This window comes from Cyrtonyx montezumae, unplaced genomic scaffold, assembly GCF_038088225.1.
Source record: "Cyrtonyx montezumae isolate F1298 unplaced genomic scaffold, pur_monq_1.0 scaffold_5, whole genome shotgun sequence".
NCBI lineage: Eukaryota > Metazoa > Chordata > Aves > Galliformes > Odontophoridae > Cyrtonyx > Cyrtonyx montezumae.
The window spans coordinates 9,162,244-9,184,892 of NW_027072056.1; the positions used below are offsets into that span (position 1 = coordinate 9,162,244).

The following is a 22,649-nucleotide window of genomic DNA, read 5'->3' on the forward strand; positions in this document are numbered from 1 at the left end:
TAATTCGAAAACTATTCTTCTTAGCATTTTTACACACAGCTATTTTCTAGTAAGCCTAACAATGAGCCCTGCTAGCTGTGCAAACAATCCAAACATAATTCAGTGCAAAGAGATGCTTCTTTCAGAGATCACTTTATTTATTCTTTGTATTAAAAAGGATCTGAAAATTTCAGGCATGAAATCATGTTTTCCAGCTATGCTTTCTGTCATATTTATGGCCTCTTTGGTAAAATCAAAGGAATGCAGTTCTGTGTAATGGGGCATAGTTTGAATGGCACAGTAACCATCAAAACATAAAATTTGGAGTTGGGCTGCTTGATTACAAAAGCATGTCCTCACTTGAGTCTGTGCACAGTGCAGCTGTTTAAATCACTGAAAGTTTAAAATTGGAGTCACTTGAGAACTAAAATTGCATGTGATGGCAAAATGGTAGAAAATATTAAGTCTAGGCTGCCAATTTCAGAGCAATTTTGAGAAGTCTGAGAGCTTACTGATAAAATTATGGGATGTAGAGCATGCAATACTCATTAAACTCAGTTTTTCTCGTTTGCATTGTGACATCCCACATTGGCACTTCACTGTGGGTCTCTTTGAACTTCAAACCCAGTCCCAGCAAACAAGAATGGGGTAAGGAGGCTCTGAAGAATGGAGCCTATTACCTCCAATGTTTTTCTCCTCAGATACAGTCCCTGCTGCCACACATGTATTACTCTATTGGACAAAATCTAACCAGCTCTCGATTTAAAAATATCCATAGGAAACAATCCTGGGTAAATTCCCTATCAGGTAACAACACACTAATGCAACGATCACCTTTCTTTTCCTTTTTGGTGAATGTGGCACAGTATGACAGCTCAAAGAGCTTCGGCCAGCAGCACTGGGTACCTCATGCCAATGTATGACGTTGAGGTATGGAGGCAGAGCTTCTCTGTGACCAAGTTCCATATTGTAGGCACCAAAGTACAGTTTTCCACAAGTCTCCCACCATTTCTGCCCAGAAAGAGTGGTGAGGCACGGGCATAGGCTGCACAGGGAGGTGATGGAGTCACTGTCCCTGGAGGTTTTGAAGAAAAGCTCAAGTGTGGGACTGAGGGACACACTTTAGGGAGCATGGCGGGGATGGGCTGACAGTTGTACTGGATGATCTTAGTGGTCTTTTCCAACCTTGATAATTCTATGATTCTGTGATACTATGATTTCCATACTTAAGTTTAGGTGCACCACAGCTCAGCTGTACAAAGAGTTATGCTCTGCAGCTGGTGAAGGTAATGGCCTCCAACAGTGAGCAGAGCAGGACCTCTGGCCACAGAGGATTCTGCCTGGCACTGCAGGGACCAAAGAAATCAGAAATAAAAGGCAAAATGCTTTGAAAACAAAACAAAGACTGGAGCTTGCCTGCGAGCTGTTTCCCCAGCTGCAACTCTGTGGTGACCAGCAGGAGCTGATGTCCCTCCTTGACCAGACTGCTGGGATCAGGCTGCTGGTCTCCCAGCCACAATGAGTCTTGGCAGCTTCAGCTCCTGGGGAGGACTTCTAATACTCCCATGGAAACGCTTCTTTTCCAGGAAGCTGGAGAATTGCATTGCCAGTCTGGTCACTGCTGCACTTCCCAATAAAGAGATTTTTACTGCAAGCAGTTACCTCATGTGCAGGGAGATTTGTACAAGGCACAAACTGATGCAGAATCCATCCTTCATCACTCCTCAAAGCAACATAAAACACAGAGATATAGTTCAAGGATTAGCAGACACCATTACAAATCTGCTTCTTCTGTATTTCCTATGCTATTTCATCCTCATCCCTGCTGCCAACAATATTTCAATACAACCAACTGCATCCAAATTCCTGCAGTGACAATGAAACACCTGCAACAGCACCAGGAGGAGGAGCTGGGCTGACAGGACAGTTGTCCTTTCTCACAACTTCAAAACTGCTTAATTAGGAAATGAGAGGAAAGCTATTGTAAAACTAAAGCACTGAGGCAGGGAAATAAGAGTGTACCACACTTTCCTTTTGGCTTTTATATGGCCTTTTGTGCTGTAGTCCAGCACAAATACAGATACTGTTTTTCTCATTTTTATTAAATCTCACTGCCAGTTTGGATCATTTTGATTTCCACCCGCATAGCAGTCACTCATATCTTGCATGGTCTGACATCACATAATCAACAAAATTGAAGTTATTTCTCTATTTTACCTGATTAACGCCGCTGGACTGATAAAACTTATTTTTCTCTCTAGAGAAGATGCATTCAGCTGCTCGTCTAAAGCATACAAATTATCTCATAGCCTAGTTATGCAGCTGACACGGGGTCATGAAAAATGTGCCAACAAAACAGAATCCCCAGTGCTCCAGCAGACAACAACGAACCTCGTATTTCACTATAACTTGGCAATTAAGTTGGAAGAAATACCCTGGGAGAGGAACCGTTCCCCAGGATTTCGAGCAGAACGAACCACTGCTGATGAATTAGCTGAGATCCACTGTAGTGCTCAAGCAAAATATAAACCATGCTCATTCTTCCCATTTCTAACAGCATAAATTAAGATTTCTGTAAGCAAAGCACAGAGAACGCAGCAACCTGAGGCACTGGAGCACGCTGGCACAAGGCAGCTCAGCACAACTCAGCATCACCTTGTCCTGCAGGCTGATGGAGCACTGTGATTCCTGCAGGGCCACTGCAGGAACGTCCTGACCTGGCATGTTTCCCCCAGCTCTCACTGACCGGCAGCCTGTCTGAGCTGTGAAGCACCCCACAGCCACTGGTATGGCTGCCCCATACTAACTGGGACCCAGTCCTGTTCACACAGCCATCCTGACACAGTGCTTCTCATCAGCAGAAGTGGTAGAGATGTGCCTACAGTCCTGTGAGCACACCCACAGAGACCTCTAATGAGTCAATTAGTGACTGCCAGGCATTAGCTGCTGGTCATCCTCCTGCCAGCAGTAGGAAGGGCACTCTGGCCTTTTCCCTTCAGCTCCACACAGACCAATACTTTATCACATAAACACTTCCACAACAATTGTGGAAAAAGACATATTTTTCTGGCATCACAAATGTCACTGGGGCACAGGGTCTGCAGAAGACTCAGCACCCAGACAGCAGAGCAAAGCTTATCAGAGGTGATGGTGACCTCCTAGGGATGCAGAGGATGGGCAAAGCAGAAGGGCTATGGCAGCATAGCAGAGACCTGCAGCTCCTGGCACGGTAGGACCACTCCAGATCTTCACAGCACTCTTTCCTTCACTGCTGAATAGCAATGGTGATTAGAAACAGGAAAGGGAGACACGAGTGCCTTTTAATTTTGTGACAAGAGCTGACAAGAAGAAACACAAAGAAATCACCTGGAGAGAATCAGGAACAAACTTCTCAGGATTGCCCAGGTGAGCATGAAGCACCATGTGTCAGCCCAGAGCACCTTTGTGGTGTAGAACAATTTCATTTTCACCTGTTTCTGCATTTGGATAAGACTGACATCTTTTATGGATATGAAAATATCCCACTGGCAACTATGTCATCATTTAACCTTATTTTTCCTTTCTAGAGGAGTTTCCTCTGACATTTCTCCCATATTCTCCCAGGATTTGGAATATCTGCTGTTACTTGAAACCACCAGGTCTGGGATCCATTAAAGAGGAGCCCGAGCCAGGGAGCAGTGGCATGGCACCAAAAACTCCAGAGCAAGGCCACAAGAATCTAATCCTACTGTGCAAGAAAACCTTGATTAATAATATCCACAGTAGTTATGTCTGAAACTCTTTCCACTCACTCTAAACAGGAGGTAACTAATCGGAGATAGTGACAACTCACGTTTTCCACATGCACATGACTGATACCAACCTTTCTATATTACTTCTTCCCCAGAATGAAATCTGTAAGGCAACGCCAGCAATCCTCTCCTACCCACTGTTCCCAGAGAATCTATGCTGCTCACGAAAAAGGAAAAAAAAAATCCACATTATGCATTATTCATGGGATTATAATGTTTCCTCTCTTTCTGACAGCAACACAATTTACAGGAAAATAACAGAGAATGTAATGCAGAACGCAAATCAAAGCACAACAGACAACTTATCTGGTAATATCTCACCACTCTTCTGATAGTGGAAGCTGCGAAAGAAAAGAGGCACCAAAGTCAACATAGTAATATTCTCTCTCGTGAAGACATGGTCAGGTTTTGTACCACAATATGCTCAGTAATTAATAACACGTTTTTTGCTATGATTGCTGGGCTTCTTTTGTGGCCTCTTCATTAGGCGTTCTCACCTTGCCCATGGTAGTGTACCCAGTGTCTGCATTAATATATGAGCAGCTTCCTCCTGATGAGGAAACATGAAAGGCCTTTTCATATATGCCTTCCACCACAGACACTCCAGAATCGAAAGGAGCACCCTCTCCCTCTCTGAACATACCATCATTTTCATTAAATCAGTCTGCCCCCAGCCCTGCCCCAGGGCAGTGAGCAGGAAGATGGTGTTGTGGAGAGAAAAGGCTCATTTGCACATTTTTGGTGCAGTGGATAAGGGCAGCCAGACACCATAAATTGTACACAAAAGGAAGTAAACTCTCTGATCGACCTTCACAAAAGAAGAACCTTTGAAAAATGCCCTGTATGTTTAAAATAACATTAGAAAAAAGTTATAACGAATCTCCCTATTTTCCACATAGGGTGTATTTTCTTTAAGCTCTTGGCAGACTTAACACTAGACAACAGGATAATGTCCATACATTTAAGCTATCACTTCCCAATTACACACAAATTAATAATTTAAGAGATCTCGATTCAGAGCTCCACTGCCACGAGGAAAAATGAGTCCAATCATACATCATTCTTACAGCAGCTAATTGGGCATGGAATGGGCCAGCTCTGCTGGTAAATGGTAAATAATGCATATAGAATATCAGATGTTACGTGTAGACAGACAAGGTAACTTGCTTCCCACTGGGAAAAAAAAAAAAAAAAAAAGGAAGTTTCACTTCTTGTGAAGTCAGCCATTCATCTGACCACTACCATGCAGAAGTGACTTCACAAATACACCTCTGATAACATGTATCCATCATGCCCAGAAATCCTTTTTGGCAAGCATCAAATTTAAAGACGTGTATGCATACATACATGTGTACACCAGCAGAGAACCTAGTGATGCTGTGTATTGAGGATGAGATCTAATGACCTAAAGGCTTTCTACTCTTCTTCCATTTCTAAAAGCACACTTAGATATTTAACTCTTCTCTATGCCCCCTATGAACAGAAAAAAGAAAGAAAGCCCTTATGAGTTCTCCTGATGATGCTGAAGGAACTTGTCAGACCACAAAGGGATATGGTGAGATCCAAAACTGAGCTCTTTGTAGTTGAAAAAAAGAGTCTTTAGCCAATTGGAAGGGACTTCTGATGAAAATGTTAGGATTTTTCTTTTCCAGCATATTAATTGAGGGAAATGTTTAACGTATTGCTTCATTTCATATCTACTGGCAACTGATACTCAGTGATAACTGATACCCTCGATACTGAGGAGCCAAAGCTTTCCCTCTTCATGCAAATAGCCTCACACATTTGGTGTTGATAATGCAGAGGGATTTGGCCAGAATTCAAAGCGATCTAAGGATCCAAACTCATGAAACTGATTATTTTTCAAATCTCATGTTTTCTAAGATGAACCGGAGCTCACGTTCCCTCACATCCCCCTACGTGTTTGTAGCCTTAGAAAATATCTGGTTCATGTTTCAAATGGTCTGATTTTCTGATCACAAGAACTAGAATTTTCTGCTTTGTACTTCATTTTTATCATTAAAAATTCCCCTGCAATCCTCAGTCTCTGAACGCTGAGGAATACTGCAGACACCACGGTGCTGGGTACTGCAGGGGCTGCCTCTTCAAGAGCTCCCTGAGCTCCTCCCAGCAGAGAGGCTGCTCTGGGCTGTACATGCAGCAGCAACTGTGCCATGGGCAATGTGCAGTACTATAGGGCCCTCACCAGACTGAGATGATGGAAACAGGGCTCCCATGCTGATTTGAAGCAGCTTTGGTGGCAGAACATTCAAACAAATATATTAAAACATGGTTGCATCTCTGAACATAAGAAAATAATTCAACAAAAGTTGATGTTAGTTTCACCTAATTTTGCCTTTGGTAGAAAGAAAGATACTTGTGACACAGCCCTCAGCTTCCAAATGAGCACAGTAGGAAGAAAACATATATATTATTAAAGCCAAATCTGGAAAAACAGGATCATCCAAAAATACAGAAAAAAAACAGCCCTGCTACCCTCTGGCCTGGTGTTTTGCTCCCCAACCCACAGTCCGCTGCCACGCTGTATTAGAAATGCTAAGTCACAGCTTGAAGCAGTGATTGAGCACCAGGTGGGAAGGCAGGGCCAACCCAGGGGAGCTCAGGTGCATGCAACGTACCTGAGAGAATGGAAGGGGCAGAACCAGAGTCCACCCCTTCCCAGACCTCATTTAAGGGTTGGCAGAGAAGGCAAGGATATCTCTCTGGAGATCTCTGCCTACTGGAGGTCTTCCAGAGGAAAGAAGTTTTTCTTCCTTTGTTTCTGTATCCACAGCTGTTACGTTTGGCCTTGTTCTCAATAGCTGCAACCTGCCCTGCTACATTCGCTGTACTTTCCATCCTGTTATAGAAGAATTACAGCATTACAAACACCTGAGCTGTTAGCCATTCTGCAGTCTCTGTAAGCAGAGTTTATTTAAACTGGCAGGATGGTTTGAGGGGGGGATATCTCTGAAGCCTCCTGCAAAGCTGAAATTATAAATCACATCCACATAGTGTAGTTAAATAGTAATAATAATAGCAATAATTTACATCAAGTATTTAAAAGAAAATAATAAAAAAATCAGTAAGATAATTCTCATGAAGACTGATGTGATGCTAAATGGAAATCAATTGACATTTTCACTCCCCTAGAGCAACTGAACAAAAATATGCACATGGATTAAACAAAACCACATTGTTTGCTTTGGAAAGACAGCTTAAAATCCCCAAGTTTTAACTCCAACTTTTTTTATTAAAGTATGAATGCATTTATGCTGCATAATAGTTTACATACATTGTAAAGCAACAAGCATATTTTCAAGGGCTGTGGGCCTTCCTCAATATACCTCCATGCTCAGTCTACATGCTTTAACACTGGACTCACACATACATACTCACATACAAACATATAAACCCACAAAACACAGACATGGAGCTATCTGCTTCAATTAGCTTTCTTTTAAGGCTTCTGTAAGGTGCCCCAGTGCCCCTAACAGTACCAAAATTACAAACGATATTGTATAAAGGAGCAGCATTACTTGCAAAGTATTGATCTGCTCTTGGCCTTAAAAAATATCAAGTGAAACAAGTTTTTCCTTTTATCTGAGTTTTATTAAACTTCTGCATTCAAGAAAGGATGAGTCTTTATATCTGTGAACAAGGAAAGGTATGAGAATCCTAACACGAGCTTCTCATCCAGAACAGATATTCAAATCTGGCTCCTACTGGACCATTTCCTTTGATCTTTATGGTAAAGCAGCCCTGGCTTCCTGACTAGGCAGCACCAGCTCCATCCAACCAGGGACAACAGAGCACAGAGTTGAGGCTATTGTCTTCATACCACTTCAGACCTGAGGTTGATGAGAAGTCACAGTTCAAACACTGACAACAGACCCAAGTGTCCCTCAACTCTTTAGCAGTGGGCCACTCATGGGGCAAATAAGGGCTTGAAAATGCCCAGATAAGGGTGCTGGCTCGCTGTACTCCTAGCCAGCATGGGAGTTTGGCCCACCCCTTTTGGTATCCTGCAGTCTACAGTCTGCAACTGCAACTACTGGTGCTGGGTGAAAGAGGTGACAGCAGGTATATTAAGAAAATAGGTACAATGAATAAAATAAAGGATAGCATATGATATAATGTGTACATACAAGCATCTTTTTTCATATTTTTATCTGTGAAATGTGAATTAACTGCAGAATGCCAGGCCACTAGTCTAAAAGGCTACGTATGGCTGCCTTAGTCTATGCATGGTGAAATGATTTTTGTGATGCATCACGGAGAGATTCTTCAAGAGCCATTAGGGCTTTCCAGGTCTACTTGCTCTTCTGTATCATCATCAGTCCCCAGCTAGGAACTAATAACAACTAATAACATTGCCTGTCCAGTCTTTTAAGATTAACAGGAATGAATCTACTTTTGCAGTATGCACCTGAACTACAGAGATGAGAAAGGGACAGCAATGAGTGGGTGTGAGACATCTAGGGCAAAAGAGGGGGAAGCTTTTCTTATGTTTACAACAGCAGCAGGTTTCAATGTAACATAATTACTTTTATGATGCATATCTTTAGGTACCAAATTACTGTTTTGATTTAAAAAGCTAGTCAGCCAAGGATGTGGCAGTCTTTTCGTTCCCCAGTTTCAACTGTTACTTATTCATCTATCAGCTCTGATACCCTAGGCCATTTCTGCCTTTGCTGAATCATGAACAAGTTCAGTCAGCCATCGTCAGATTCAAATCCATGAGACACTTCCTGTGATGAGCTATTCCTGTGGATCCGGCCATCACTTTTCATGCTGTGAAAAGTCTTCTTAAAGGCCTCCATCATGGCATGAGCCAGCTTCTTGGCCTCCAGCTTGCTCTCACACTCTACAGCATGGCAGTCCATCTGGTAGGACAAGTCATCGTTGATCTCCCTATAGACCCAAGCAAAGATGTTTGGGCTGATGTTGTGGTCAGCAGTGCAGTAGGCTATACGTGCTACCTGAAAGGTATCCATGTGGACTGTTGCCTCGCCTTTGAGGTCTAGATGATGCAGCCAGACTTGGAAAGGGCGAATTTCCAGAAGAGCGTTAGCTGGGTAAATATCCTCCCTGGCAAGCGTGTGCTTCTTCCATAATTCAATGACTGGTTTCTCCGTGCAGCCTGACAAAAATTGCATCCCTGTTGTGGAAACTTTACCCAAATATGTAACCTGCAAAGAAGAGTAAAGATAGATGAAATACAGACACTAGATTCCATGTTGCTTCCCACTACCCCAGGGAACTTTCTTTTGCCTGGAAAATAAAAGCAACTCCCTGTCCAAACTTTCCTATAATCCCATTACTTCTTAAAAAAATTTCACACTGGTTTCTAGGCATTTGTTTCTTCAGATGCTTTCATCATTCGAATTCCAACATTAAAAATGTTCAGTTTCCAAATTTTAAGGAATTACACTCTCTTCAACTCACCTTGAAAAAGCCCAGGTTGAAAGACCATGTCTCTAAGCTCACGTTAGCAGAAGCAGGCCCCAGTTAGCTGGGATGCTAACCACCATTTTTTATTTCATACCATATTCAGATCACTTATTTGTGTCATATTTCAGACATTAACAGGAGAGGTCAAGATAACATGGTTACAGCAGAGGACTTAAAACTGTTTAAATGTTTGGTTTTTCTACTGAAATACTTTGTCTTTCAAAAGAGCTAAGCTACAGGGCTGAGACATTCCCTACGATTTAAGAAAATAAGCTGTTAAGAAAAAAAATAATAATCATCTAGCAATAAATCTAGCTTAGTTTAATCATCATCTTCTCTTTGCCTTTCAGAATAACTATTTTGAGGTTTTTTTTTTCCTTTTATCCAATGTACATAAAAAAAAGAAATGAGTATTTCATGCTCTTACCCTATTTTGTTCACTAAAAATCAAAGTCACTGAGTAGTCCCTATCAAAATGCTATATTAAGACTGCAGAAAAAATTCCCCTAACTCTCTACAGCTACTAAAGAAGCATTCTTCCACTTACAGCTGAATGGAAGACTATTTAATCTGGGAAAAGAGATTTCCTCTAGAAAAAAGATAAAGTAATACTATACAAATACAATTACATGAATTATTCTCTTCACTGCTATTTTTAGAACGCAGTATTTATGAAAATATGAAAGCAAAAGCATAAATTATCTCTTGCAGCAGTTACTGTTTGAGACAGAATATGGTGCATTTCATGATGCCTCATAATCTCATGAGCATTTTACTCAAGGTGATTGGAGAAGATGCGCTTTCCAAGCTAATTTCTTCAAAACTAGCTTGCTGATGCTGTTCTATTAAGTACACAGCATCAGCATTTTTTTATTTCTTACATGCTTTAAAAAGATTAAAAGGAAGACAAGTTTGAAAAAATCAAAAATCCACAAGGAATAGAAATTTTGTAATCCACGCAAACAAAATTTTCCACAAGAAAAATATTTTGCTGCTAGTTTCATGGGTTTTCTTAAGCTCAGAGACCTAAACTAAGGGATAATTAAGGAATAAGCTTACAAAATGTTATTGGAAGTCCATGTGGCTTAAACACTCTTGCCAAAAATGCATTTTCATAGCACTGACATTTCAAAATAAGAAGTCTTATTCTTTGCCTGTAAATATGCTTGCTCTGAACTGGGAATATTTAAAGTCTTATATAGCTTTATAATTTCTGAAACAGTGGGAACCACAGCAGCTAGAGCAGTTAGCAAGGCAAAACCTACCAGAGTTTTGTTTTATTTTATTAGTGATGAGAGATGAGTTCCCTAAAGTTCCACACAGTAACATAAGAGAAAACCTCAGAGCTCATAATGCCAACTGAACATGTACAAAAAGCATATAAAAGACCAAAGAGAAATGCAGCTGCAACATACAGTGGGGGTAGTTTGACATAAATCCGCAGTCATACTCCTTTGAAAAGATCAAGATCAATGTGCAACTTTGCATGTTCACAAGTACTCAGTGTATCCTCCAAAGGTTTCCCCAGTATCACTTCATATTCACAAACCAGATAGGAAAAGCATAACACATGCTGCAAGTTAATTGTGCATCTGGGGTCAGATTCAAAGCTCACTGCAGCATTAGAAGTCCTTCATTGACTTCAAGGAGATTTGCACAAAGCCCTTAAACCCTGAGGAAAAGAGAATTAGCCTCCTGCTCACGCACTCCGTCACTGCCCAAACAGTGCTCTGAATGCTTGGCCGCATGAGGGATGCTGCCACCACTGAGACACTTGAGCTCCAGAGAAGACCAGGACTCTTTTGAGTGTGCAGAGAGGAACACCTCCAAGCTGAAACCAAACCCTGAGACCCCGCAGAGAAGGGCTGCAGCAAGAGGCAGCCACTACAGCGTGTTGGGGATGATCCCCAGGGCACCACCAGCACCCAAGGCTGTTCCTCCCCTGCTGCCACCTGCACCCCGACAGCTACCGACCCCCATGTGGGCTGCCTAGGTTTGGTGTTCAAAAGTAATTCCCTTAATAAAGTTATTAAATGAAGAAGAATGGTGAATTACACTGGATGTGGCCGAGGCAAAGCAGCCAGTGAGAAGGATGGGATGATCGCTCATTTACCAAAATGAGACTTAACAGCCTTACTGTCTCCAGTGTGTCATGGTATAACTGTGTAGCAGCATTTGGAAAGCTGCTTCCTTACACAACACACTGCATCATCACTATATACATTCATTTGCCTTTGAGAATGCATTCATACATATTTATAAGATGTTTAGACAATACAATAAACCCACAGAAGATTTTGGATTTAAAAAAAAAAAAGGAATGGAAAAGCCTAAAGCCTAGTGATGCTACTGTTTTAACCCTAAGGAACAGACATACCTTATATTGTACCTTCTTCCAGGGGAAGAAATATATTCCCTTACGGTTCTTGCAGTCCTTTGGTTTGTACATCTCATTTTTCCAAGAGATTCCTGGAAGATCCAGTTCCCAAGGATGCTCTGAGCATGTTAAAAATTATCTATATTCTTTCCATCCTCTCTGTGGAAACTGGTATTTTCCATTATTAGATCTTTCCCTCGCAGGCAAGCCACTGCCACCCAACACAACACCAAATATTTGTGGTTTCAGCACTTCTGAGCTTGCAAACATTGAAACCTTTAGGAAAAGCCAAGATGCTCTGAAGAGCTCCTTATTTTGCCCTAGACACTTGCCAGATCTGATGTCAGCATCTGACAAAACTGTCCTCAGTGGAAAAACACCATGCCTTGGCCATTCATAACAGCTACAGCTATCTGACATGTAAAGATGCTTCATGTTAACATACACAATGCATCTTCCTTGCCCTATGATGGACATATAAAACCACTGAGTATTTTGACGTTGTTTTAAATATCTTCAGTCCAGTAATGTATAGTCAAAACATGCTTTAATAACTAGGTTTGACAGCTTGCAAACTCTAAAAAGACCAAAAGAACAGCTGACAGAAATCTTCACTTCTATCACAGTTCGATTTGTCAGACATAATGAGGAGTTTTCACTTCTCATATGCAATTCCTTTCTTTATAATTGAGCACATATCGTTTACCTTTAGCTCATCTGAGCAAAGAACAGTTGAGCTCCTGCACATGCCAAGCACAGCTCCACAGCCCAGCCCTGCATCACCATGCAGCTGATGGCCTGCTGAGCACACAAAGCTCCACGTTACAAGTCCATCTTACCCTAAATCACCGTCTTCACCTGAGCTCCAGAAGTCAAATGGCCTAATTTCCTTCTCTCCCTCTGTTCCCCAGCCCCTCTCTGTCAATTAAAATTGCTCCAGGAAAGTGGATCCAAGCTGCAAAGAGATGTAATTATTACATTATGCAGGGGCAGATGCTCTACTGGCACAGGAACACGTACACACACAGGACTCCAGTTCTCATTCAAGACTGTGATCAAAAGGTCATACAGAAAAATGAGCTACTCAGTTACTTAATATATTTATTTCCTCCACACCAGACAACAAGGGTCTCTGTCAACAAAATTGACAAATAAACACACTTAACAAAGAAAATGAAAAAACTGAAATGAAGCACTGGACTTGAGCCATCAGTTATTTACCCTGCATATTTACAATCACCATAGTCCAGGCTCTGATGTAAAATAACACATTTGTTATCCAAACAGTACCACAGCAAACTGTAAAAACAGCAGAGAGGTTAATGCCCCTGCATGGCTGATCCCAGAGAGGCAGTGGCTGGCCCAAAGAGAGGAAGAGGAAAGCCAGCTGGTATACTAAAACTGCCCTAAATGAGCTGCTGACTTAATTGATTTCAGCACTAGTGACCATTTCCCCCCACCATATGGCTCTCTCTACCCTTCCTAACATCATCTCTGGATGCTCAGATATCTCTGGATTCCCCGTATTCTCTCTCAATCACTCTTCCTTATTTCTGCCCCCTGCATTAGATACAGTGCTGCCGTATCCCAAGCATCACCTCTTTTTTTTTTTTTTCAAAGACAAAACAAGTACAAAATGAAAAGGGCATGTTTCACCAGAGCCATTGCCTCTTCATGGAGTACATCACCCTGTTGTCCCTGGGCACACAGTCCTGGGGCAGTCTGGCAAGACTGACCACGATGTCTGCCAGACCTATAGGGACAGGCACTGGGAAAGCGAGGCAGAAGACAAGGCATTGCTGCAGCGGGAGCATGCACAATGCACTCAGTGCTCTCCCTGCACTTTCATAGCACTTCCATCAACCATCACCAGCCTGGTGCTAGAACACTCACCACCAGCTGACATCCCACAGTCTAGCCTGGCCTGGCCTGGCCCAGCCCTCCTTGTGCATGGGCAATGACTGCTTCAGGCCAGTGGCACGGGGATGTAGAGCCAAAGAGCATTTTTTGGCTCTGGAGAAAAAATAAAAATATTCCAGACATTCCACTGGGTCACTAAGAAAATATTGTGAGCTGCAGTCAAGCAACATTTGCTCAAGACCCAAAAATCTAACTCAGTGAAGGAGAGAAAAAGGCTGCACAGTTTCTGTCTGCCTGTCACAGCTGCTTTGCCCACACTGTGGACTTCCAGGCAAAGCCATCACAGTACAAACATGAGGACTTTGTGGGAGCCACTGGGCTCCACAGAAACACTCAGGAGGTGCAGTAATGCAGCTTACAGAAATGCGTGAAGAAGCATTTTATTTTAGAGAAGTTCAGAGGAAGGACAGACAGAGCTGTGCAACTAGTGGAACTAGTAGTTATTTTCCCAGGTGCCCTTCAGTTTGGAGAGGGGGGAACAGCCACTTTTTGTTAACATCATATCTTACTGAGGAACCGAAGTGCAGCTCCAGAAGAAGGGAAGCATCAGAGGGGAGGGAGCTGCTAGCCAGGCATCCCACTGTAGTGCATTGGGTGGGCAGCAGGAGCACCAAGCTCCATAGAGCTGAACACCTGTGGGCTGCAGCCCTAATTCCCACCCAAACACTGCTGCATGGGGGCAAGGAGGGAACACTGATGATTGACAAGTTTAATATTTGGTAAATAAATGTGCTGGAAGAGAGTTTTACCCTTTACGGCTTAACTGATAGACTCTGAGAGGAATGAAAGCAAACAAACAAAAAAATTCTGACTAGCTCCACAAGCCAAATAGTCAGTGTAGGACAAAGAAGGCAGCACGTGAGCCCTTCTTTGGAAGCACAACCCTGAGAAACGCAGCAGTCTGAGCTTTTCACCTTGTATTACATCGGACTGCTGCTCAATGAGTTTCTGTATAAACTACCCTGGATTTTAAACTACCGTCCTCAGAAAGAGTGGACTATGAGGGTCTGCCCAACTGGCAAAACCCAGTTAACCAAGCCCAAAGACAACCTCAGGCAGAGCCAGCTCTGCGTCCTCCGCAGCACTGCTCCCTGCAGCCACCCATTAACAACAAAGGGATATTCTTTTGCATTTCATTTTCCACTGGACAGGAAACTCTTTTTGTGGTTTGGCTTGCAGGGATGGGTCTGAAATGAAATCAAGTGGAACTGGCAAGCTGAAATTAGTTTGTACTCAGAGACACTTGGGCCTCAGTGTGAGTGAAGGTTTATACTGCACTGTTTAAAACTCAAGGAATTATATTAATTCTAATAGCAATTTAAAATAGTTGCAGTGCAAGACATAAATGAAAGAATAAAGTTCATAGGCAACTTCAGCAGGACTGCTGGACATTCAACTGTACAAGATCATGATTGCTTTTATTCTGGATTATTTCTGTCTTAATATTTAGATCATTTTCCTCTTCTGACACCTCTCCTTGTCTCACATAACTTCCTTTCTGTCCAGTTACCTTTCTTGGATACCCCAGGTCTTTTTCTGATGTCCTTTAGGAGGTTTCTCAAAGTGAGGAGAAGAGATGGGGAGGCAAGCCAGGGAAGCAAGAAGAAAAGCAACCCACACTCCAGTTACTACTTACAATTACTTGTACCTTCCTTCAGATGTAATCCTTCCAAAACCTATCTCTTCTCATTTCAAAACTTTCACTATGAGAAGACCCTTCTGCTAGGAGAAAGTGGCAGAAGTTTGTATGAGAGCGATCACCCATAGTATGGACAGCTATCTTTACTTTCATACTCAAATTACATTAGGGATATTTTCCTGCACATTCTTTATAATATTTATCAAAGATGGAAATCTGATTAAGCAACTCATCATGTTTCAGAAGGCTTTTTGGTCCTAGCTTCCTCACAGCTGCTGTCTCATAACAGAGGGAGGGAGCACATGGGTGGAGGCTGGTTGCTTTCATTACTTTCCCCTTTCTTTCCAGCCCACAGAAAGCTCACATTGGCACCAGCCCTGTGAAAACTTCTACAATCATATTTAACGGACCATGCAAAGGATGAGTACAGGAATGGCTGTATAATGTGGGCCACTGTTTCTACCAATGCATATGCACTTTATATATTCTTCAACACTTTGGATACTGAAGTACTCCCAGAATGCCAGGTGGAGTGCATGTTATTCAGGATTTTTTATGATTAAGAGATTTGTTCTTAGGGTTCCATTCTTTGTGCATTCCCCATGAGAGCCTTGTATTTCCCCTTTAGTTCTTCCTTTCAAAAGAAGATGCCAAGTAATAAAAATGAACAAAGCCCGTGTTACTAAGATATTGAGTTTTGGAGACCAAATAGCTCAACTGCACTTGCTTTCTGGCACAGCTTAACAACACCTCAAATTAAGAGCAAAAGGGAAAGGAGCCAGCAACAGTGACAGCTGAAGATGATTACAAATTGTTTTTCTATTTCAAGAAGAATTAGGCCTACATTGCAGGAGAAATAGCTATAAAAAATAAAAAAGAAGAAAACTAAGCTATTTCAGCTCTTCCTCTTGCTGATTGTTGCAAGAGCAGTAAAATGAGGGGAAAAAAAAAAAAAACAACACCAGAGTAATGACGGAACAAACCACAAACACGTGAGAGAGTCCCAGAAACAGCAGCACTTACTCCTTCTGCTATCCTCCCTATACTGCAAATCAAATGCATTCCCCCCAAGAGAAAGGGAGACCATGGAAATATCAGCTCCCATATAAACACAACTATACCCACATCTACAAAGCCTTCTATAAAGGTACGCAGTCACTAGTTTTACATCTCCTTTTTGTATCACTATGTGAAATGAGTTCCATGACTTAACAAAACCCATAGAGATTTTTTCTAGCACTCAAAATATATAGTGTCTCCAGGAAAAGCTTTATTCCAAAGCTGTCGAAGTAATACACTGCCTACACTGGGCTTCAGCTCTTACACTGCAGCAACGAGGTGCAGACTGCATATTTCAACAGAATAAAATGCACTAAATATGTTATTAAAAGAAAATACAGTTAAACAGCTCTTCTTTATTGCTAAGTAAGTCTTTAGATAACTGCAACTGATTTATCATTCATAGTTGTTTGATCAAATTCCATACTGGGTGCGGGGCATAACAACCCAGGTTCTGTACAGAAAGAAAGAATACAACAACACAGCTTCTAAGGTTTAAGACACCTTATTACCATCCGACCAGAAATTTCTCACTCAGCAGTACAACAGTACATTAGCAGACTAAACAAAAGATTAAAAAAAACATGTCCCATAGAGTAAGTATAAGGCTAGATCACGATGCCATACAGAACTGAATTCATTTCAAAAGCCATGGTTCACAGTGCTTCCAATGTCCTGTTTTCACAATGGATTTAGTGTTGGCCTGTGTCTTCAATACAGTCACTTTTCTCTTGGCTCAGGTGGGTAATCTGTTTCCAACCAGTATAGAAAGAGCCAAAAGCAATCCTCAGCCCACATAGGAACCAGTGAATTGGGTAGTGACGCAGGGTGCCTGGCCCCAAAGAGCTTCATCTCCTGGGAATCTCTCCAGATAACACAAGGCCTTTTACAGTGATTTGGCACGAAACCCCTCCTCCTAGTCTAGCTAATTTAATCCCAGCATCACCTGCATCTCTCTCCAAAAAAGCTGTGTTACCCCCAACCCACTCTCCCAGCATATATTTCAGCTCTAAGATGATAAGCCAACACAGCAGCCGAAAAGCACTATCCAGAACAACCTGGAGCAAAAAAAAAAAAAGCAATATGGAAAGAGTTCTACAGTGCCAAGTTCAGCCAAGATGAAAGGAAGACCAAGTCCAGGTTTGGAGAGACTGCAGGACTATCTGAAAGAGAAAACGGGAAAGGGGCAAAGGTCTTCAATTTAGGTATCTATTATAGCAGATTTTCTGCAGTACAGTTTGTAGGGCTACAAGTCAGAGCAACTACTTAATTCACACCAGTTGTACAGACAGCAAACTCCTAAGAGTTCCCTTCATACCAGTAGTTCATCTCTCTGGGATTGTAGAGCTCATCACTCAAAGAAGGGCCCATAGTTTCCACAGGTCCTGAAGTTGATTTTGCATAGATTTAGTAACACTATCTACAGTAAATAGCCCTGCTGCTGCTCTGTTTGACAAATGACAACATGGTGCAAATTTGGGGGATTTCTGGAATAAACAAAACTACTTCTGATGGAAATAGATCAGGTTTCTACTGTTTTTCTTGTGACTCACTGTTCTCATTAAAAAAAAAATAAAATCTGCCGTTAAAAACATAATAATCAATAACATTACATAAAGGTCCCAATCTTGCAGTTCTCAGCCAACCAAAACAGCCATCTGGACTTTAAAAAGACTGTTCAAATCTATACTTGCAGAGGATCTCTGTGTTTTTAGTGTACTGTGACAGAAAGGATATAAAAATACAGTGCCAAAACACATCGGTAGGATCAATACTAATTCAGAATGGCCACTGAGCATCATATTCATCTGTTCTCTATGTCTTGCCTTGCTTTAGGAAAAAAAAGAAATATAGCTGCAGCCCCATTTATTCCCCCACTTTTTTTTAATCTTCCTCTTTGCAGCCTGGAAGTCGCTGGGACTGTACAGCAAAGCACTGTGCAGCAGGGAGCCCACCTAATGCTCTGCCACTGAAGTTTGGTCACCTTTGCTCCATTTGCTGCTTGGTATAAACAGGGATGAAAGACCCAGTACTGAAGAAAGCAACATTAGCATTCTGAAATCACTCTTCTGCATGACAACAAAAGATCTTCCTCAAGCAAAGGACATTACAGGTGGCCTATGATGTCTCTGAGCAAAATGCATCCCTCCCTACAAAAAGCAGCCATTGTGCAGCACATTAACCTCAATGAGGTCTTATCATCTAAAAGTTAATAACATTGCTAGCTATGACTACAATATATAGCTGATAAAAATCCAAGAAGTCTGGTGATAGTGTTCTCCACATAAACAGTTACTTGAATGCTTTCCATCAGCAAGGTGCTTCACAGCTCCCTAAAAAATGCTTAACGTTAAGAGACCGTACAGACAGAGAAAACATAAGGATGAACATTTTGATATTTGCAGTAAAAGCACACACTATAATATTTGTGCCCTATCATCTGTTTCTAGCCTTCCACTCCTCTCCTCTGATATCTCCTCATGAGAACAAGCCAATATCTCTTCCAGGTCTGAAACCCAATAGAAACCAGGGCAAAGCCAAGAACAGCATTTAAGTTCAAGTCACATATGCAAAAATCAAATCTAAACATGCCTACCAAGCTGTTCCTGTGTGGGACTCTCATTTATAAAAAAATATCCTGCTACTACAAGAAGAAACTCACACATGCACACGCACACACACACATGAATAAAAAATAAAAAAAAGGAAAGGAAGAAAAAGAAAAGAAAGTGTTTCTTACTCCAGGCAAGGGCAGCAAGCACATGATGCTTCTTTGGAGAATCTTCTTTACCTTTTTTTTTTCCAAGGAGAAAAAGCTGAGATACAAGTTAGTCTCTACCTGAAAATGACGATATGTAACAGATAGTATAGATTCTAATTTATCTTCATGGTTCGCCATTAACAAGATTTGAATTAAATACAACAGAAATGCACTTCCAGTACCGAAGAGACTATAAAAATCTTCACGTTTAAAACACAGTCACAGCAAGAACAACAGTCTTCTCATAGATGTGTGTGGGCAGCATGATCAAATTGTATGCACGAGTGAATTGGGCCATGGTCCCTTTGAGATGAACCTGTTAACAGCCACAAGCAGCATTAATACATCATATTGTAATGCCTGTCACAGCTTTAGGTTTCAGAGGCCAAAGATTGCTCAGCAGTGCACATCAACAACTTCCTATGTGCATACATCAAGTGACATTGTGCTGTTCTACAAGATACAAAGTACACATCTATATACTACAAAATAATTCCAGAGAATTATTCATAACACCTTCCTTCCCAAATAATCATTTAGCAAGCTATATAGTTTAAACATAAAGAGCAGCTGTTTAATGTCCCTGTATACACAACTCCGGGGCTTAGAAGAGGGATGATAAATAGCATTACCAAGAGAAACTGCAAGGGCAGTTTATGAGGAAGCAAAGTAATTAACCAAATGGAAATTTGGCTCTAGCAGCCATGCTCGGTGTGCTACCCTTGTAAAAAAAGACACAGCTTTTAAATGACTGCAGTGCTCAGGACACGGTGCATCTCATTCCCTAATATAGTGTCATCAGGAACCTACTGATGACATGTGGGAGAAGTGCCTTGACACCAGTATGTCTGCTACTTTCCCACTCACTTTGCAGAGCAGGTCCTGAATATTATAATCATCCAGGAATTAGAGAACACAAAGGACAGGCATTCATGAAGCAAAATAACTTCACTGCTTCATAGGAACATTACCTCAAATTGAGATAATTTGACCATAAATCAATGATTAGAATGAATACTGAACAGTTTATCCAGACATTTTTAATTTAAGATACTGGACAGAAACTTTAGAAGGTGAACAGAAAAAACTCCACGAAGTTGTCCAAAGGAAGTGCATCTCACGGGTGGGTCATTACCATAGAGCATACCAGCCAGAAAAGACTATTAAAAACAGAGAAGCTGTGAGATCCCAGCAGAACTGCCACCTGTGCTCTTCTGGAGGTGGTCCAAGAGGATGACTGCACAGTATCACATGCCAAAGCATAATCTACTCTGTTATATAAGGCTGCTGTATTTTGGTAAAATACACAACCAGCACAATTAGCTTTATTAAGTAAGAACTTGAAAGAAGGCTTGGGCTACTACTTACAGATTGGGTTTGGATTTGTACTACAAACTATTTGGAAGGAATCATGAAACCAAAAGTTTCCCTTTGATGTAAAGCAAACTGCTCTGCTTATTTTTAAAAGGAAAACAGCCTTCCCATTTTATGCTTTAGGAAAAGAGGATAACGTCCTTCACACTTTCTAACAATCAGACTCTTTGGTACACGACACAAAGACAGGTATAAGTGTAAATTAGTATAGATAAGTATAGCTTAGTATAGCTAAGATACTATATTTGAACTAATTAAACCAAGGATGCAATGGCAAGACCAGGTTTCAACTTATGTGTATTACTCCTCTGTCCAAGTAACCAAGCCGCCACATTCAGGATTTTTTTTTTAATGAAAACAAAGGTAAAACACACTATGCACATGATATACCCACCCACAAGAGAATAGAAGAGAAATTTGTATCCAAAGGAGTACTACAAGTGTGGAATAGGATGTATAGCTCTGGGTTTTGTCAGCTCGTATAATCTTAGGCATGGAATAATTCTGTAATGGTCAACAGAAGAAGGCAGCAATTCCCTCCACGTAGAAGGATAATGCTCAAAAATGACTGAGTTAGGTAAGTGTATAATCACTTTTCCTTCACTATATAACCCGTTATGGAATAACACTCTCCTAATCCAAGTTTCTTCAACTTCATATGAAGTCCTCAACAGATGACTCTCTGACAAAGAAAACCATAATCATAACTGAAGGACATAATAACATATAAAGTACTACTGAAAAAAAAAAAAAAAAAGCCACCATTCATTCTGAAGATCTACTGAATTCCTGGTTAAAGGAAGTTATTGCCAATCTCTTTTCCAAGAGATATCAGTTTGAAGTTCCTAAGAGATGACTGTATTGTTTTGTAATTATTAAAAAGATAGAGTATTGTCAACTCTTTGATAGCAAACCAACAGACAGAAGGAAATCACCAATGACAGAGAGAAAAAATTACCTTGGGCTTTCTTGTCTTCAGTATGCGCAGGTTTATGTGCAGTGTGGTAGTACATCAATGACACATATGGAAACATGGGACTACTAAAGCATCTCCCAAAACAGATGAGAGTGAAACTGTGGTGCCATACGGTGAATGAGTAACCAGAGCCAAGATAAATACTCTGTTTTTCCCTAATGTAGCCAAGACACCATTTTAACAGCTGTGCTGAACCAGAACTAAAACAGAAAAAGGATCAAAAGCCCATTCTGATGGCTAATAGAGTGTTCTGGAATGCTCAAACCTATCAGGAAGAAAATCCTGTGGACATATAGAGATGGTATTTGCTTGGATTAATCAGACAGATGAGCAATTTGCAGAAAAGTTACTGTGCAAGGCAAGAGTGACTTGTCTAGGCTGACAGAGGAGAATGGGAAAAGTACATTATATACTAAATTGGAGCCACCAGTAGGACCTGAAAAACCCAAAAGGTCAGGTAAAGAGCTTGCCATCACCACAGCAGTAGCATGAGTATATCCTCCTTCTTCATTCCTAAATAATCTCTGTATAACATTTCTAACCCCTGTGGGCTGGTCAGCTGGGAAGGATGGCATAGCAGAACACTGGGGAACCCCACCTCAGCCGTCCACACCTTCTCCAGCACTGCATCTTCTCCCTGCTGCATCTTCACCCAGGCTAGACTGGAGTAAGAGTGGACCCATACCCAGCCAATTTCTTAGGCAGTGAGGAGGGAGCTCAGCTAGAAAGCAATAGAGGGGTTTCTCACAAGGGTGACCCATCTCTCAGCACCAGCTGGCAGAGCTCAGCTCTGGCCAGGCCATGGAATGAAGCTGCATCTTCTACTTCTGAAGTGCTACTGGGCCCTGAGCACTTCTCAACTCAAGATTTGAGCCTTTTTTTTTTTCTTTCATTTTTTTCTTTTTTTAAATAAATTCAGAGTGACCAGTGAAGGTATCTACAAGCTCCATACTTTCTGGCTATCATATGCTAAAAGCTAAAACAAGTACATGCTAAAACATAAACATCTATTTCTACTGTATAACTAATCTGATACTAACAATGGAAACTTGTGTGATAAAGAAATGAAGTAGACTACCAGGTCACATGACTGGAATACTAAATGACTTTACTTCTCAAATACCACTTTTCAACCCCTAAATCATAACTGGAAATCAGTTTTAAGAACAGAAACTCATGAGAAATTGGTCATACATTTTCCTATGACACTCCATTGCTTCTTATGAGGAAAATACAAAGTTCTCTTTGTTAAGATAAAAATGAAGAACGAGTTCCCATCGTAAGTATTCAAAGGATATACTATCACTGTTACACCTATT

At 41.3% G+C, this 22,649-nt stretch overlaps 1 protein-coding gene across 1 annotated transcript in view; it reads right to left on the bottom strand.

The window, feature by feature from the left end:
* Positions 1–7,002: 7,002 nt before the first annotated feature.
* Positions 7,003–22,649, bottom strand: part of PID1 (phosphotyrosine interaction domain containing 1) — a 78,787-nt gene continuing 63,140 nt past the window's right edge. Inside the window, exon 3 of the mRNA XM_065748562.1 lies at positions 7,003–8,962. Within this exon, the coding sequence (XP_065604634.1) occupies positions 8,486–8,962 (477 nt within the window). The 3' untranslated portion in view covers positions 7,003–8,485. The remainder of the gene's footprint in view (positions 8,963–22,649) is intronic.